The sequence below is a fragment of the Heptranchias perlo genome, chromosome 12, assembly GCF_035084215.1.
Source record: "Heptranchias perlo isolate sHepPer1 chromosome 12, sHepPer1.hap1, whole genome shotgun sequence".
Classification (NCBI taxonomy): Eukaryota; Metazoa; Chordata; class Chondrichthyes; order Hexanchiformes; family Hexanchidae; genus Heptranchias; species Heptranchias perlo.
This window is the reverse complement of record NC_090336.1, coordinates 26,550,704-26,568,798: the sequence shown is the minus strand read 5'-3', so window position 1 is coordinate 26,568,798 and position 18,095 is coordinate 26,550,704. Positions and strand designations below refer to the sequence as shown.

Genomic DNA, 18,095 nt, shown 5'->3' with positions numbered 1-18,095 from the left:
CAATCCATAGCCTTGTAGATCACGGCACTTCAGGTGCACATCCAGGTACTTTTTAAATGAGTTGAGGGTTTCTGCCTCTACCACCCTTTCAGGCAGTGAGTTCCAGACCCCCACCACCCTCTGGGTGAAAAAAATGTTCCTCAGCTCCCCTCTAATCCTTCTACCAATCACTTTAAATCTATGCCTCCTGGTTATTGACCTCTTTGCTAAGGGAAATTGGTCCTTCCGGTCCACTCTATCTAGGCCCCTGATAATTTTGTATACCTCAATTAAATCACCCCTCAGCCTCCTCTGTTCCAAAGAGAACCACCCCAGCCTATCCAATCTTTCCTCATAGCTAAAATTCTCCAGTCCTGGCAACATCCTCGTAAATCTTCTCTGTACCCTCTCTAGTGCAATTACATCCTTCCTGTAATGTGGTGACCAGAACTGTACACAGTACTCAAGCTGTGGCCTAACCAGTTTTTTATACAATTCCAGCATAACCTCCCTGCTCTTATATTCTATGCCTCGGCTAATAAAGGAAATTATTCCATATGCCTTCTTAACCACCTTAACCACCTTATCTGCTCACTTCCCTTACTTCCTCTACACCTTTCAGTATACTCCCATTTATTGTGTATTCCCTTGTCTTGTTTGCCCTCCCCAAATGCATTACCTCACACTTCTCTGGATTGAATTCCATTTGCCACTTTTCTGTCCACCTGACCAGTCCATTGATATCTTCCTGCAGTCTACAGCTTTCCTCCTCACTATCAACCACACGGCCAATTTTTATATAATCAGCAAACTTCTTAATCATGCCCCCTACATTTAAGTCCAAATCATTAATATTTATCACAAAAAGCAAGGGACCTAGTACTGAGCCCTGTGGAACCCCACTGGAAACAGCCTTCCAGTGACAAAAACACCAGTTGACCATTACCCTTTGCTTCCTGCCACTGAGCCAATTTTGGATCCAACTTGCCACTTTCCCTTAGATCCCATGGGCTATTACTTTTTTGACCAGTCTGCCATGTGGGACCCTGTCAAAAGCTTTGCTAAGATCCATGTAGACTACATCAAATGAACTATCCTCATCGACCCTCCTTGTTAACTCCTCAAAAAATTCAATCAAGTTAGTCAGAAACGATCCTCCCTTAACAAATCCATGCTGACTGTCCTTGATTACTCCGTGCCTTTCTAAGTGATGGTTTATTCAGTCCCTCAGAATTGATTCCAATAAATTGCCCACCACCGAGGTTAGACTAACTGGTCTGTAATTACTCGGTCTATCCCTCGCTCCCTTTTTAAGCAATTGTACAAAGTTAGCAATCCTCCAATCCTCCAGCACCACACCTGTATCCAGTGAGGATTGAAAAATGATGGTCAGAGCCTCCGCGATTTCCTCCCTTTACTACTTTTAACAGCCTGGGATACATTTCATCCGGCCCTGGTGATTTATCTACTTTCAAAGATGCTAAACCCCTTAATATTTCCTCTCTCACTATGTTTATCCCATCCAATATTTCACACTCCTCCTCCTTAACTACAATGTCTGCATTGTCCCTCTCTTTTGTGAAGACAGACGCAAAGTATTCATTAAGAACCATATCAACATCTTCTGCCTCCACACATGGGTTATCTTTTTGGTCTCTAATAGGCCCGACTCTTTCCTTTGTCATCCCCTTCCTCTTTATGTATTTATAAAACATCTTTGGGTTTTCCTTGATTTTATTTGCCAGTACTTTTTCCTACCCTCTCTTTGCTTTCCTAATTTCCTTTTTAATTTCACCCCTGCACTTTTTATACTCCTCTAGGCTTTCTGTAGTATTGAGTTCTCGGTGTCTGATGTAAGCTTTCCTTTTCTGCCTTATCTTACCCTGTGCGCTCCTTGACATCCAGGGGGCTCTCGATTTAGCAGCCTCACCCTTTTTCTTTGTGGGAACATGTTTACTCTTCACCCCATGAATCTTCTCTTTGAATGCCTCCCACTGATTTACCTTCAAGTAGCTGATTCCAGTCCACTTTTGCTAAATCACTTCTTAGTTTAGTAAAATTGGCCTTTCCCCAATTGAAAACTTTAACTCCTGTTCTATCTTTGTCCTTTTCCATAACTATGCTAAAACTAACTGAATTATGATCACTACCACCAAAATGCTCTCCCACTGATACTCCTTCCACCTACCCAGCCTCATTTCCTAAAACTAAATCCAGAACTGCCCCCTCTCTTGTTGGGCTTGCTACGTACTGGCTAAAAAAGTTCCTCTGAATGCAATTTAAGAATTTTGCATCTCTATACCCTTCACACTGTTTGTGTCCCAGTTAATATTAGGGTAGTTGAAATCCCCTACTATTATCTATATCCGGGTGGCAGGCAGTGACTAGTGGTGTACCGCAGGGATCAATGCTTGGGTCCCAGCTTTTCACAATATATATCAATGATTGGGATGAGGGAACTAAATGTAACATTTCCAAGTTTGCAGATGACACAAAGCTGGGGTGGAATGTGAGCTGTGAGGAGGATGCAAAGAGGCTCCAATGTGATTTACACAAGTTGGGTGAGTGGGCAAGAACATGGCAGATGCAGTCTAACGTGGATAAATGTGAGGTTATCCACTTTGGTTGTAAAAACAGAAAGGCAGATTATTATCTGAATGGTGATAGATTGGGAAAAGGGGAGGTGCAACGAGACCTGTGTGTCCTTGTACACCAGTCGCTGGAAGCGAGCATTCAGGTGCAGTAAGCAGTTAGGAAGGTATGATGGCCTTCATTGCAAGAGGATTTGAGTACAGGAGCAGGGATGTCTTACTGCAGTTATACAGGGCCTTGGTGAGACCACATCTGGAGTATTGTGTGCAGTTTTGGTCTCCTTATCTGAGGAAGGATGTCCTTACCATGGAGGGAGTGCAACGAAGGTTTACCAGACTGATTCCTGGGATGGCAGGACTGACGTATGAGGAGAGATTGGGTCGACTAGGCCTATATTCACTAGAGTTTAGAAGAATGAGAGGTGATCTCATCGAAACATATAAAATTCTAACAGGACTAGACAGACTAGATGCAGGGAGGATGTTCCCGATGGCTGGGGAGTCCAGAACCAGAGGTCACAGTCTCAGGATACGGGATATGCCATTTAGAACCGAGATGAGGAGAAATTTCTTCACTCAGAGGATGGTGAACCTGTGGAATTCTCAACCACAGAAGGCAATGGACCAAGTCATTAGATGTATTCATGAAGGAGATAGAGATATTTCTTCATGCTAAAGGGATCAAGGGATATTGGGAAAAAGCGGAAACAGGGTACTGAGATAGGCGAGCAGCCATGATAATTTTGAATGGCGGAGGAGGCCCGAAGGGCCGAATGGCCTACTCTTGCTCCTACTTTCTATGTTTCTATGTATTACTGCCCTACTGCTTTTGTACTTCTCAGAAATTTGCCTACATGTTTGCTGTTCTATCTCCCTCTGACTCTTTGGGGGTCTATAGTACACTCCCTCTTTTTTGTTCCTTAACTCAACCCATATGGCCTCATTTGATGATCCTTCTAACATATCATCCCTCCTCACAGCTGTAATTGTTTCTTTAACCAAAATTGCCACCCCCCTCCTTTTTTATCCCCATCTCTATCTCGTCTGAAAACCCTGTAACCAAGAACGTTGAGCTGCCATTCCTGCCCCTCTTTAAGCCATGTTTCTGTAATAGCTAAGATATCGTACTGCTACATGCAAGATTTCCTAGGAATGAGAAAGATGTGTTATGCATGAACATGGGCTGTCTAGGAATAGTTTTAGAGAGACCAAAGGACCAAAGTCTCTCAAGATAAGGTAACATCTGATGTAAGTAAGGAACTGGTTGAGGAGAAAAGTGTGCGTTTGTGCCACGCTATATCAGAATACTATAAAAAGAGATGACAACAGCAGACACTTATCTATGCAAACTCCTTCAAAGTGTTGAACTTGTTCTACATTTAGGACCTCCTAACAGCAGACACTGCAGTAACCTGCTCCACTACATTTTCCCACAGAGCCCTGATGGATGCCTTTTTGGGTGCACCTGCAACCACAAATGGCTACTTTCCTTTGCATGACTTCCAGGACTCTGTTCAAGAAGGGTGCCATCCTCCCTGCACCCTTGCAGACTCCTGGTTCACCCCCTAGCGTGAGGCAGAAAAAAAAATCCAACGTTTTCACTAGACGTGCAGGTACCTCCTTTCACCTCCTGTCCTGGACTTGACATCCCTCCCCGGCCTCCACACTTGCAGAACATGGAACAATCAGTGTTGGGAGCATGCCATCATTGCTCAGGTCAGGGGAGATGACAAATATTGGAAGGCTCCTGCCCTACTGTATGACATGAAATGCCCTCCCTGGCGCACTGCCGCAGCACCTCTAGCGAAAAATCATCTTTCTAATTCCACATTTATATTACAGAACCGCCAAAGCTGTGATATACTGAGGCTCCTTCCTTTTAATGTTGCAGAGCATGTTCCATAGTAACTCCACGCATACTAGTGCTTGAAAGTCACAAATCTAGACTTTCACTTCTGCTTATTAGACCTTCCTCGATGGCTGGGAAAATGTCACGCCATCAAAAGGAAAACCACGGTACTGGCATGTACAGGTGGGCTGCGCCAAAAGTTGGTGGCTTTTGCCTCTGACAGCAGTTATATTTTGTGCTGAAGGTGTAACATGTCCAGAAGTGATAATGCCCCTTCACTTATTTTATAAACAGGGCTACTGTAGATAAAAGAACCACTAGTCACTGTGCAATGAAACTGTACAACTGTCGTGAAAGTCAGCTAGACCGAGAACTTCCAGGTCTGTGTCCATTTCAACAGTGACTTACAATTTACACAAAAAATTCAATCCCATTCACTGATACATCAATAGGCACTTGGCTCGTAAAGTATATGTGAATTTTTTAGCCCACCCCTCAGTCGGCTTCCTAGAGAAAACCATCTAGCATACTCCTCTCAAACACTGATTGCACAATAATTGTTTATGTCTCCCTCCAGTACAGAAACCATATAAAGCAGTCTTTGCGTGACTATAATTCAGCTTTTATATAGCTCCCAAAGAAGGTACTCTAGACAGATAGGTCACTTTTTATATCTTCCCATACCAAAGATTTTTATGTGTGTGTATTGTGTTCCTATTTTTGTCTGATGACACATGTATAGGATTTTAAAAAATGGATCACAGGGTAGATTTACTGATCGCAGCGCTCAGGTTGTGGTACCTGTGTGCTGAAAGCTTTGCGCACACTTGAATTAGGAACTGCCATGATACTTCTGCAGCTGTTGATTTGCTCAAGCAATCCTTTACCTCCATCTTTGATGCCCTTGCTCCCACTTGCATAGGAACAGGATTAGGCTATTCAGCCTCTTGAGCCTGTTTCACCATTCAATTAGATCAAGGCTGATCTGTATCTTAACTCCATTTACCTGCCTTGGTTCCATATCCTTTAATACCATTACCTAATAAAAATCTATCAATCTCAGTTTTGAAATTTTCAATTGACCTAGCTGCAACAGCATTTTGGAGAAGAGAGTTCCAGATTTCCACTACCCTTTGTGTGATGAAGTGCTTCCTGACATCACCCCTGAATGGCCTAGCTCTAATTTTAAGGTTATGCCCTTGTTCTGGACTCCCCCACCAGAGGAATAGTTTCTCTCTATCTACCCTATCAAATCCTTTAATCATCTCAAACTACTCCATTACTGTCTCCTCGACAAAGCAGAGCCTGCGAAGGCAGTTGTTCTTGGACATTCCCAGGTAGTTGTGCATGGATCTGTACATATGGTTGCATGTAAGGGTGGGTGCAGTCAGTCACCTCTGGAGCATGTGACCCTGCCTAGCATCCCTCCTTTCACCACCTCCAAAAATTCGATACCATTTTAATAATTTAGCTTGCAGCAATGAGAAATGAACAGCCCAGAACATGTCATTTTAAATGGGTGAGCTGAATGCACTGTACATTCCTATGAGAACATTGGGGAATTGTGCCCATTTCAATATAATTTTCACACATTATAATATTTGAATGAAACAGAATTTTTGAGAGCACTTTAGCCAGACAGAAGTCTCAATGATGCATGATTTGAGTAGGTGTGCAGAAACATGGATCTTCGCCCATATTTCCAGACACTGTCCATTCCACGCTGACAGCAACCACCACCGTAGCTAGCAAATGTGTCCAAACAAGTTAGAAAGATTATTTGGCTCTCGTTCATCCATGCGGAAAAAAACCAAAAAGTTTCTTAAATGGATCCAAAGATTTTTGCCTCCACTACCCAACCCAGAAATCTATTCCTTCCTTTCTGACAGCATTCCTAAAGTTGCCTTTTGAACCAGTGCTCTCATGTTTATTTTCCTTGTGCCCTAATTCACAAGTCCCAAAACTTAAGATTGATTCCGAAGTTAACTGTGACACTATTAAACAGGAATAAACAGCTTCAATTTGTGGTCTGCTCTAACTGATCTCAGTCAGGATGTGGTAGGAATGCTATAATTGCCTCAGTATCTCAGGGCTAGGGAGGGAAAAGAATCAACCAAAGCCATGATTGCCACTGTGACTCCTGGTGGAAAGTGCTTGTGTGTAGATGTCAGGTGTGAGCACAGGATCAGCTATGTGTCTGCAGCCGTCAAATAGCCTGCTGGCATCCACAATCAGGGCCCATACATGAACAATGTTGTTTCAGGAGATAAGAAAACAAAACGGGTACACAGTTAAGAAGGGAGACAAGTTTGGGAGCTTTAGGAATCAGATTACACTCAAGTTCAAATAATTCTGAAAGCGCAGTTTCCTAACTGCATACTAAATTAGCTGTGTAAATTTTTATTGCATTCATGAATTGCTTGGTAATCACAAATATTTGTATGCTGCTTGCTTTGACTGGAAGATCAAAATACAAAAACCAAGCCCAGCAGAAAATGACACAATTCCTACCAAAATTAAAAATTTGGGCAGTAAGTGTATTCAGGATTCATGCTAACATTATTCACTTCTTCATCACAGATGCCAAGCGGGCTACAGAACCTTCCCACTGATAAGATAGAGAAGCTAAAGAAGGAAGACCCAGTCGAATACCTTAACAGAACTCATCTAGACGAACCCAGCAGCATCAACACCCTGACCTACATGAAACCACAGCATAGACCATTACAGACAGAACTACTGGGACGTGTTAACATTGGTACTCAGGTAAGGAAAGCAGTTTCCTCTTTTGTGCTAGGCTTGGGTTTATATGCCTTAGCACCTTTTTGAGTGTTTTATAATTGCAGTCAACAACTGTTATTAATGTGGCAGTCATCGTTTGCACAGTATGATCACAGAAATAGTAATGAAAGGAATGACCAATTCATTTGTTTTTAATGGTGGTGGTTGAAAGAGGAACATTGGCCAGGACTGCAGGAGAATTCCCTTCAAATCAATGCCATAGCATGTTTAATGTCCACCTTAACCGGCAGACCAGTAGTTAATTTAACGCCTCATTGAAAGGAAGCACTGACAAGGGAGCACTCTGTCAGTACTGCATTGGCATATCAGCCTTAATTATGCATTCAAATCCTGGAATGGGGTTGAACTCACAACCTTCTAAGCAAGAGCAACTGAGCCAAGCTGGTATTCTTAATCGATTGAGCTCCACTCTTAACTGATTGAGTGGGCTTCATTTATAGCAGATGTGGTTTGTTCAGACAAATGGGTAAACCAGGCAAGTTGTGCTTGCCTGAATCCTATGCATTAAAAGTAATGCACACATCATTGGTTTGTCCAGAAAAAACAATGGCTTGTCCAGAAATAATAATGGCATAGTATTTTTCTCCTCATAGAATAACAACTCTCCCTGTTTCTTGGTCCTTCAATCCTTCCCAACTCCACAGCTGATGTTCTTGATTCAGAACTCTCCAGCCTCTTCAATTCCATATGCGGCAACATTGTTTGCGACACAACACGCAGCCATTTATAGAGGACAAAAAAGTGCTGCACAGAATACACTATTCTACATGTTCTTCTTCCTGCCTGCATCCTCACTGTGTTGAGATCAAGGGTCTTTGTACTGTCTCCTACTCTGATTCATTCTTTCCTAGAACTTTCTTATCTCCCTTCTCCCCCCCCACCACCCTTGCAGCCTGGAGGCTTTTAAAATCCAAGCTTGGCATCACCTAATCATTATTCTTTTACGTATTTTTCTTCATCATCTTATAGTGTTTCCAGCCTTGGTGATGTCCTGCACTGTGGGATTTGGCCTTCCACCCACTTTTCACAATTTAGAAAAAAAGCACAGATCATTTCATAACTTAAACCAACAGGGGAGCGACAAAGTTGATCAAGACAAATTATTCACTGTGGTGACAGATTGAAATACCAGGGGACACAAGTTAAAATTTAGGAGTAAGATGGGGTGTTAAGAGAGTCTTTTTCATCCAAAAGATAACTAGAGTTGTGAAACATGCTAACAGGAATGTTCAATGAAGCAGAATAAATGAGTTCAGGAGACTAGAAGAGAGAAAGAACTGAAGGATACAATAAGAATCTGGATAGCTAGGCTTGAGATCTATCAAAAAGAAACAGGCTTGTTGGGATTAATGACCTTTTCCTAAAAAATTCTTCATGTTAACATTACTCCAGATTCTCTCTTTTTTTTGATATGAATGTTATATTTTTTGGTCTCTGCTGAAACACCATTAGGTTAAATTCAGATAGCAGAAGAATAAAGTTTATATTACATAAATCTTTTGATCCTTTTACAAATGTCGACGAAGTGCTGCTGTACTGCACAAACACACTTACTATCAGTTTGAATTCCTATTAAGGGAATACCTCTAAGATGTGGATATATTTTATGCTACAAAGCTTGTCATATTACCAAAAATTTGCCTTTACCATTTACTTATTCCAAGAAATCCAACGCTTGCAATGCAGTTAATATTTTTGGAGGCCTCTGGAATGATGCATATATCTGGGAGCACTCATTACCACATCTCATTAAAGTAGATGGAAAGCATTAAAAACACATGAAACACACTTTTCTATCATTTCATCAGTCCCAAGTTCAGTGATGTGGCCGGTTGCCCAGAATGCACATCTGTTAAAGCAGAAATTTTATTGTACTGGCAATGACCTGAAAATTTTAAAAATACACCCTATTGAATCTAGAGCTTCCTCTGCATTATTCCTTACTATTTGTTGTATGTTATTTTCTCATTCTTATAGCACAGACATTAGGTTTCCACTCTGCACAAAATGAAAAACCTTATAACAAAACTGATGTCGATATCAGCATCGGTACCAATATGCAGGTTTGTAAGTTTGGGTCATTTGGTAGCCTCTAGCCTGTTACAAGTTGAGGCTTTTGCCATAGATATTCTATCAGATCAATCTCATAAGTGGCCTGAGCGCCCTATGTATTAAGTTGTGCTCCTAATCCCCAATATCTAACTAGTAGGTAATGTAACCTGGGGTGTAACAATGGTATTCCCTGTGATCTGAACTGGATATTCATGGCTGTTGCATGTATACTTTGCCTCAACCACGTCCTGTAGCAAAGTTTTGCACGCTCCAACAATCCTCAAATTTTTCCTAACCTCTCTCCTCACTCTCATAGTGATAATTTTAAATTGATAACCCCTTGTTACTGACTCCCCAACTAAAGGAAATAGTTTTACCCTATTCACTCCATCAACAACAAGAACAACAACTTGCATTTATATAGCACCTTTAACATAGTAAAATGTCCCAAGGCAGCGATTTCAGACAAAATTGGACACCGAGCCACATAAGGAGACATTAAGACAGGTGACCAAGAGCTTGGTCAAAGAGATAGGTTTCAAGGAGCGGCTTAAAGGACAAGGGAGAGGTAGAGAGGCAGAGAGGTTTAGGGAGGGAATTCCAGAGCTTAGGGCCTAGGCAGCTGAAGGCACTGCCGCCAATGGTGGAGCGATTAAAATCGGGGATGCGCAAGAGGCAAGAATTGGAGAGTTGTAGGGCTGGAGGAGGTTACAGAGATAGGGAGGGGTGAGGCTTTGAAGGGATTTGAAAACAAGGATGAGAATTTTAAAATCGAGGCTTTCCAGGACCGGGAGCCCATGTAGGTCAGTGAACACAGGGGTGATGGGTGAACGGAACTTGGTGCGAGTTACGATACGGGCAGCAGTGTTTTGGATGAACTCAAGTTGGAATAGTCAAGTCTAGAGATAACAAATGCATGGATGAGGGTTTCAGAAGCAGAAGAGCTGAGTCGGGGCAGAGACGAGCGATGTTACGGAGGTGGAAGTAGGCGGTCTTGGTGATGAAGTGGATATGTGGTTAATAGCTCACCTCAGAGTCAAATAGGACACCAAGGTTGCGAACAGTCTGGTTCAGCCTCAGACAGTGGTCAGGAATAGGGATGGAATCGGTGGCTAGGGAATAGAGTTTGTGGCGGGGACTTTAATTTTAATTTTAAAAACCTCTGTTGAATCCCCTCTTAGCCTTCTTTGCTCCATTGGAAATAGTCCTAATATCTTAAGTCTCTCTTCATAACTATAGTTTCCCATCCCTTGCGTCATCTGGTGAATTTATGCTGTATTCTCTCAATGGCTTCAATGTCCTTTCTATAATGGGATGCCCAAAACTGCACAATGTATTCTAACTCTGGCCTAGTCAATATTTTGTTTAAATTTATTACTTCTTTACTATTGTACTCTATGCTCCTATTTATACAACCAAAGTGATGTTTTAGCCTTTGACTTTATCTACCTGCGCTTTCGATATCAGGGAATTATGTATTTGAACCCCTAAATTTCTCTATTTATCTAAATTCTTCAGTGTCTTTCCAGTGAGTGTATATTTCCATTCCTTGTTTTTCCTCCAAAAATTCTATTACCTCACACTTAAGCACAATAAATTGTGTTCCCTAAATCCAAAACCGCAAATCAGCTACGTATACAGAGAACAAAAATGGACCCAGCACTGATTCCTGGGGTACCACACTTCCAACCCTCTAATTTGAGGAACACCCAGTTACTCTAAATTTTTATTTCCTGTCTATCAACCAACTTTCTATCCATGCTGCTACATTTCCTCTTCTACCATATGCTTGAATTTTTCCAACAAGTCTCTTGTGCGACACCTTATCGAACACATTTAAAGAATCCATAAAAGCTATATCTACTGTATTCCCTTTATCTATCGAAATCGGTCACTTCTACAGAAATGTCTATTAAAATCTGGGAAACGTGATTTGACTTTTAACCAAATCATGTTGGCTGACCTTGATTAACCAGTGCATTTCTAAATGCATACTAATTTTATCTTGAATTATGGATTCTATGAGTTTGCCCACAAACGACATTAGACTAACTGGTTAATAGTTACCCGATTCATTCTTCTCTCCCTTGGCTACTCTAGAGTACAATGGCAAAATTTGTGTATTTAAGGAGGATTGAAAAATTGTAGCCTGAACCTTTGCTGTCTCCTCTCTGTTATCTTTCAACAGCTACGGGTAAATGCTAAAAGAGCCTGATAACTTATCCACCTTGAATTCTGCTACTTTTTTTCAGAACTTATTCCTTTTCTACAGTTAGCTCTATCAATTGTTCCATATCCTCCTTCTCGCTTCCACCTGTAAAAATTAATTTGTGAAAAGAATTTAATCAATATCTCTGCCATAACTTCATCCCTCACAATTAGAATCCCTTCTCCTTCATCCCTGAGTAGTCCTACGACCTCTTTGACTAATCTTTTACTCTTTGTGGCTGAGAAATTTAACTTCTGCCTGAAACAGGTTTGGGTTTCATTTAAATGCCATCGACGAACTGTACATGCCAAACAAGGGAGAGCGAGAAATCAGTCGTCTCCGATGCTTCGGCTGGAAAGTCAGGTCTGGGGGGCGGAAACTATCCTGGGAGGAGTCTCCAATGTGTAGCAGTGGACTGGAGTTTTTTTGTGGTCCTAGGCCCACAGTTTTAATCTCTCCATTTGTCCAATGAACTCAATTCTTTGAAGCATTCCCAATTTCCCTTGTATTTATTTTGAACTCTTAAGCATTTCATATTTGAAGATTTCTCACTGCTGATTTGTTTAACTTCTGTGCCCATTTAATTTTGGGCCAGGTCTCTTATCTTGCTAAACTTTGCCTTTTTCCAGTTTAGCACTCTTACCTTCGACTATTCATTATCCACCATGAGTTTGAGGGCCACTTTAGGACTTGAGTACATATTCTAGGATGACACTCTATTGTAATACTGAGGAAGTGCTCGATTGTTGGAAGTGCTGTCCTCTAGAAAAGTTGTTAAACTGAGTGTCCTGTCTGAGGTGTCAGTACTTGGACTCTTATTGATTTTAATGTACAATTGGTGACCTGGATATTGACCCCAGGTATAAGCTTGTCAAATTTATTGATGGCAAAGCCGCCAGCCTCGCCTTCCCTCATGCCCATTGCTCTGCCTGGGCCATTAATCTCCAGGGCTTCTTGTTCTGCTTGCATGAGGGCTGTAATGTTGGGTACTCCTCCCCAGATCTTGGTCCTCTCCCTCGCATTATGTGTTGTTTTGTCCTGCAGAAAGAGAGGGTGAGAGTTTGTGGAAAGGTAAGTGGAGATGTGTGGAGCTTGTGCATATGTGTGTTGAGAGGTGAAGAAGAAGCAAGATTGAATGAGAATGGGGAGATAATGGTCCTGAAATTGCTGGTCATTAGAATGACACATTAACAGCGCTCGTCATTATTAATTCGTTAAAAATCCAGTAATTTGCGGAGAAAAAGAGATATGCCATGAGTTCCGATCCTCCACACATTGCTGGCCGATTTGCGCTGCTCGGCCGTTGGCGTCGCCAGAGCCAATAAAAGTCCCTTCTCGCCATGAGGCTTCCCATTGAACTTAATGGCGATCATGAAATTGCTGGACTTACGATGTTATTATGAATGATTCTGGCCACAGCTATTTAAGGCTGGTAAATAATGTTGTAGGGGACCCTGTTAATGATGTGATCTATGGTCCTCACGTGACACTCTATCTTGGAGGCCCATAAAGGGACCAGTGAAGCTGTGGAGTCTCACCCCATCAGGTAGTGAATTGTTGCTAGAGGTTTTGAATTCTTTTTATCTGTCTTGGCAGTTTTTTTTGTGCCAATCTTGCCATCCACATTCCTGTTAGTGTTGGAAGGCAGTAATGTTCAGGGCACAAAGCTGCTTCAACACTCTGAAGAAGGTCACACATTCGAATGGAAATTAGATAGATTTCTTTCAGAAAATAACATTTTGGGATACAGTATATGAGTAATTTGAGACATGACATGTGGTAAGTGTAGCAATTTTGAAATTTGAGTGCAGTTTTTAAAATTAAGACCGTTCTGGCTGAACAATGCAGCAGTAGACTGGGAAACCAAGCTGTAAGTAAGGAACAGTGCTTGGCTCACTCACTTGGCTCTCATCCAACTTTACTGCATGTCTCATCAATCTTCTTGTGATACTTTTCAAGAATGTCTACCACAAAAGCAGCTGGCACACAGAGCTGGCACATGCAGCCAAACAAGGCAGCAGAGCGTGGCACACAGGCACAGAAAGAAATGCCATAATTTCCCCGACTAAGACCTGCAAGCCCTCCTCGAGGAAACTGACATCAGCTGACACAGACTGCTGGGTGTCCATGGCAGCAAACCTGCCAGTAATGGCACTTGCGCCACCCGATAATGATGATGAAGAGGAGGAAGAAGAGAGACAGATCTACCTCCTTGTGAACTATGATGATAATAAGGAGAAATGCGAGATGATAATGAAGAGAGCGATGACGCAAATTAAGTGAGACTCAAGCCCACTCATGCGTGCCTTTAAGGTTCTCTTGATGATCAATTGTGCATAGCCATATGCCGCATTGTAGTGCTCCCATACTGCTTTTTGGGCCACTCCTGGTGGAGTCATTATCCGTGGGAGCAGGGAGTAGGCTTAGTCACTCAGAAGCTCTCTATTGGCCTAAGTTTCTTCCTTGTAGAGGTAATGGAAGGGCTGAATTTTGAAGGGTGAATGTATCATGACAACTTCCAGCATATCTGGCATTAACATATAGGCTCCTCTGCATGTTGTCACACACAACCTGTTCATTGAGAGAGTGGAATCCCTTCATGTTGAGGTAATTGAGGGGGTGTTCTCTGGAAGCTCACAAAGCAATGTAGGTGCCATCGATTACACCCTGGGCCTTTCAAAAGCTAACAACCCTGTAAAACTGGATGGCTCTATCCCACGGCAGCCTTGCTGTGCTGTCAAGTGTGAAGAATTGCCCAGCTGCACCGTAAAGTGCTTCAGTCACTGGATGAGTGCATTCTTGTACTGCAGCCTGGCTGATATTATGGAGATCATCCATGGCTGCCAGAAGTGAGTCTGTGTCATAAAAGTTGAGTGCGATGGTCACCTTCATGGCTACAGAGGGAGCAGCGTGGGCACAGCATGGCTGCAGGTCCAAATGCAGTAGGTGACAGAGCTTTTTGGTTCCATTGCCCTTTTGGTGAGCCGCACTCTTCTTTATACAAATCTCCTCATTAAGGTCCTCATATGATCTCTGCTGTTTGTATATCTTATGGGACGAGAGTAATATCTGGTCAGCTGCTTTGTCCTAAAATGCTGCCTGACTCTTTTCCACGACTGTGCTGCTTCCCATCCTCCTCCATGATAATGACATACAAGGGTGTGCCCATAGGGAATGCCGTACCTTCTCCTGAGAAACCCTCACTGTGGATAGGAGAAGGCAGAGGAGGTGAGAAGCAAGTCCAGGTCGGTTTGAGTAGAATGGCAAAAGAAAAATTGCTGCAAAAAGCGTGTTTCCCAACTCTCCATGCTCAGAGGGGACAGATTTCAAGTCGTGCCCTAAAAGGGGATGGAGTCAAGCCACTCAGCCCGCCATTCATGAGGCTTGAGCCCTTTTGAGGTTGAGGCCTCATTAGCATGTCATTCATAAGCAAGCGCCCCGCTGCAGCTCACCAGTTGTGGGTGGGGGATAAATCCGCTGGCTCCCATACTGATCTGGTTGTCAGGTCGGGTCTTTGGGGGGGAGGGAAAGGTGGGGGGAGGGAATGCCGGGGGGGTGGGGGTGGGGAGGCAATCCCCGGGGGGGAGAGGTGATTCCCGGGGTGGTGGAGAGCCTAGAACGAGCAGGCAGTGAGCTGGAGGTTTTTTTGGGGGGCTCAGGAAGAGCACACCTGTTCCATGTGAGCCCACCACAAAAAAATCTGAAAGCTTCTTGGGGCCATTTTGTGAACAGCCTTCAGCGGTCCCTTTAAGGACTGCTGGTTAGGCCACTTAATGCCTGGTACAACTAGGCACAAGCGCATGCTCCGCCCATTTGAACCTGAAAATTGCAATCATGGTTCAGTGAAGGACACCCCGATTTGCATAGTCCATCTCACATTTGCATAGTCCTGCAGGCGAGTAGGCTGCTCGCCCATTTACAGGCCTGCCTTGCAGCAGAAGAGCCTTGGGCATCAATGAGGCGTCTGAGATATTCCCCCCCCCACCCCCCGATTCTCAATTGCTAGCTACTTGTTTCTCAGGTGAGAAGCAGGTGGCCGGCAGTTGAAAATCGTCCCCAGCAATCCTCACTGCCACCTGTCTCAGCTGATTCTGGCAACAATTGCGCCTTATAATTCTCGGACTAACTCTCCCCGAATGTTAAAGCAGGAAACTTGGAGCTGCTGCGATACTGGCCCTCTTTGCAATATGTGTAAATAAGGGCACTCGGGGCTCAGCAGGCGATATGCAGGAAGGGCCAAAAACTGCGAGGGGACGCGGGGAGCGCATTTCTGGTGGAAAACCAGCGGAAACAGCTGCTGCCAGATTTCCTACCACAAAAATTTATTTGCCCTGATTACGCACCAGGAATATACCAAAAATGTCGAGGAAATTCATTCCCGACAGGCTTTAGTTATAATGATAGATGACAGAAACTGATGCTGTTTGCATTCGAACAAAGAGGATTAAGATGAGAGCCGATAAAGGTGTTTGAAGTTATGAGGGGTTTTGAAGAGGTAAATTGGAAAAACGGTTTCCACTGGTTAGTGAGTCAACAATGAGGGTATAAAGTTAGGATTATCACCAAAAGTGTGCAAAGGGATAAGTTAGGAGAATTTTTCTATGCAGAGAATTGTTAGGATAGTGGTGCAAGCAGAATCTATAATAGCTTTTGAAAAGGACGCAAATAAATATTTTAAAAATAAAAATCCAGAAGTGCATAGCCAAGAGCAGGGAGGATAGGACTAAAAGGACATCTCTTTCAGAGAGCCAGCGCAAGTGCAATGGGTTGAATGGCCACCTTGTGTGCTGTAAGATGCCATGATTCTATAACAGCACTACTGCCAGGGCTCCTTGCTGCTAAAATGGTGGATCAAAGAAAAACTTGAAAGCAAAATTGTGATGGATTTGAACAAACGCAATGAGAGAATTATTTAAAATGTGTGCTTTGAAAATCCCAAGACGGAGGCCACCATGAATGTTACTATGAATTCTTTTTTATCCTTTTGTCACCCATCTTTTGTATTACCAAATGTGCTCCTCCATTAGTAGCAGGAACTTATATGCATTGGTGTCTCATCAGGAGTTTATTGCACATGGTTACAAACTTCTTGGCATTGCAAGGGTATTTACCAACTTTTTCTCGCGAGCCACAGTCCTGAACAGCTTGATGGCCAACTCTCATAGACTTACCATGTGCTTACTTTTAAAAAAATAAAACCTTTATTTTTTTCCCCCCTGCCAATTGACCCCCTCTTTTCCTCTCCTCTCCTGAAAGCATTAAGTCATGAGTACTGGTAGCTCAGCAGTACCTTACCCAAGTGGCTGTCCTTCATATATGAGCCTGCTGACAGTAAGTTCAACAGGTTATTGAACTGTGAAGTCAAGTATAATCCTATTCTCACATAACATCCAAGAATAGTTTCCCACATGAATCATTGCAATCAGGAGGAGGAAACCTGGCAGACTTTTCTTCCTTCCCTACTCTAGTAGGACATAAGGCCAATTGTAGTTGTCCAATTCAATAGACCTAACAGCATACATAAACCTCAGACCTTCTGGTCAGTGTGGCATTGTACCACACTGGGTAATGCCTTTTCCTGCTACGCCATTGGAAAGCTAATTTGTTGTATTTTCCTCTCTCTCTGTCCCCCCAACATCTCATTTCTCATTTCTGATTCAGGAGCCAGGATAGCCTTATAGAGCAACGAGCCTGATGAGGGCCACAGCTGAGAGTTATCATCAATCCTTGGTCTGAATTATAAGCACCATTGGACGATGTTATGCTTCAGAACACTTGCTACAGGGAATTTTCTGACTTTCTCTTTGGTTTCAGGAACCTACTGGATTTAGTACCAATCAGAAGGGTTACATTTATCCAGCCAGGAACGTGACAGATGCTGACAGATTCTTGACAAGTTATACACTTGGGTGAGTCACAATGAGAAACAATAAACAGAAAAGCGAAATCAGGTGATATTTTACAATGCAGCATAACAACAGGATATTGATTTTCCTGGTTTGTGCTGCCAGTAGGAAGCCTCGCTCATTGGCAGTGTATATGGTGAAATGATGGGTGTACTGCCCTTGGTCTTGCATCCATTTTTAATGGGCAGACAATATTGGGCAGCGTGCCTGCAATTTCCCGATGTGTGCTGCAAGCAGGCGAGCTTCCTGAGGGAAGTGCAACCCCAGAGAGAAATGAATGTTAATGTGCATGAGGGTTCTAGGAACTGGAAATACTTATCACATTTCTGATTCAGGAGCCAGGACAACATGTGCGGTCATGCACCAACATTGCTATCAACAATAGAATTATGGCATTCTATTTTCAATCAAATGCTATAATTTAACAGACTATAGGGAAGAGACTACAGGGATATTAGGGTGGGAAAGGGAGGGGGGGATCCATAATTGAGATAACCATGCATGAACAATGCAAGGCATGGGATTAATGGGTTGAATATCCTTTTCTTGTTCCTGTATCGTTAATTGTTCAAATGCAAAGGGACGTAAGTTAAAATGAGAAGTTTAGGTGTAATGACACTTTAGGTGTTCTTCATCTAAAGAAAAATATCTCCATATTGACCAAAGTGAGCAGGAGTTTAAATAATTTTGCATTGGGGAGGGATTTT

At 42.8% G+C, this 18,095-nt stretch overlaps 1 protein-coding gene across 1 annotated transcript in view; it reads left to right on the top strand.

The window, feature by feature from the left end:
- saxo4 (stabilizer of axonemal microtubules 4) overlaps window positions 1-18,095 on the top strand; it is a 127,426-nt gene that overhangs the window by 57,407 nt on the left and 51,924 nt on the right. The window contains exons 10-11 of the mRNA XM_067993827.1: window positions 7,000-7,185; window positions 17,297-17,391. Of these exons, the coding sequence (XP_067849928.1) occupies window positions 7,000-7,185; window positions 17,297-17,391 (281 nt within the window). The remainder of the gene's footprint in view (window positions 1-6,999; window positions 7,186-17,296; window positions 17,392-18,095) is intronic.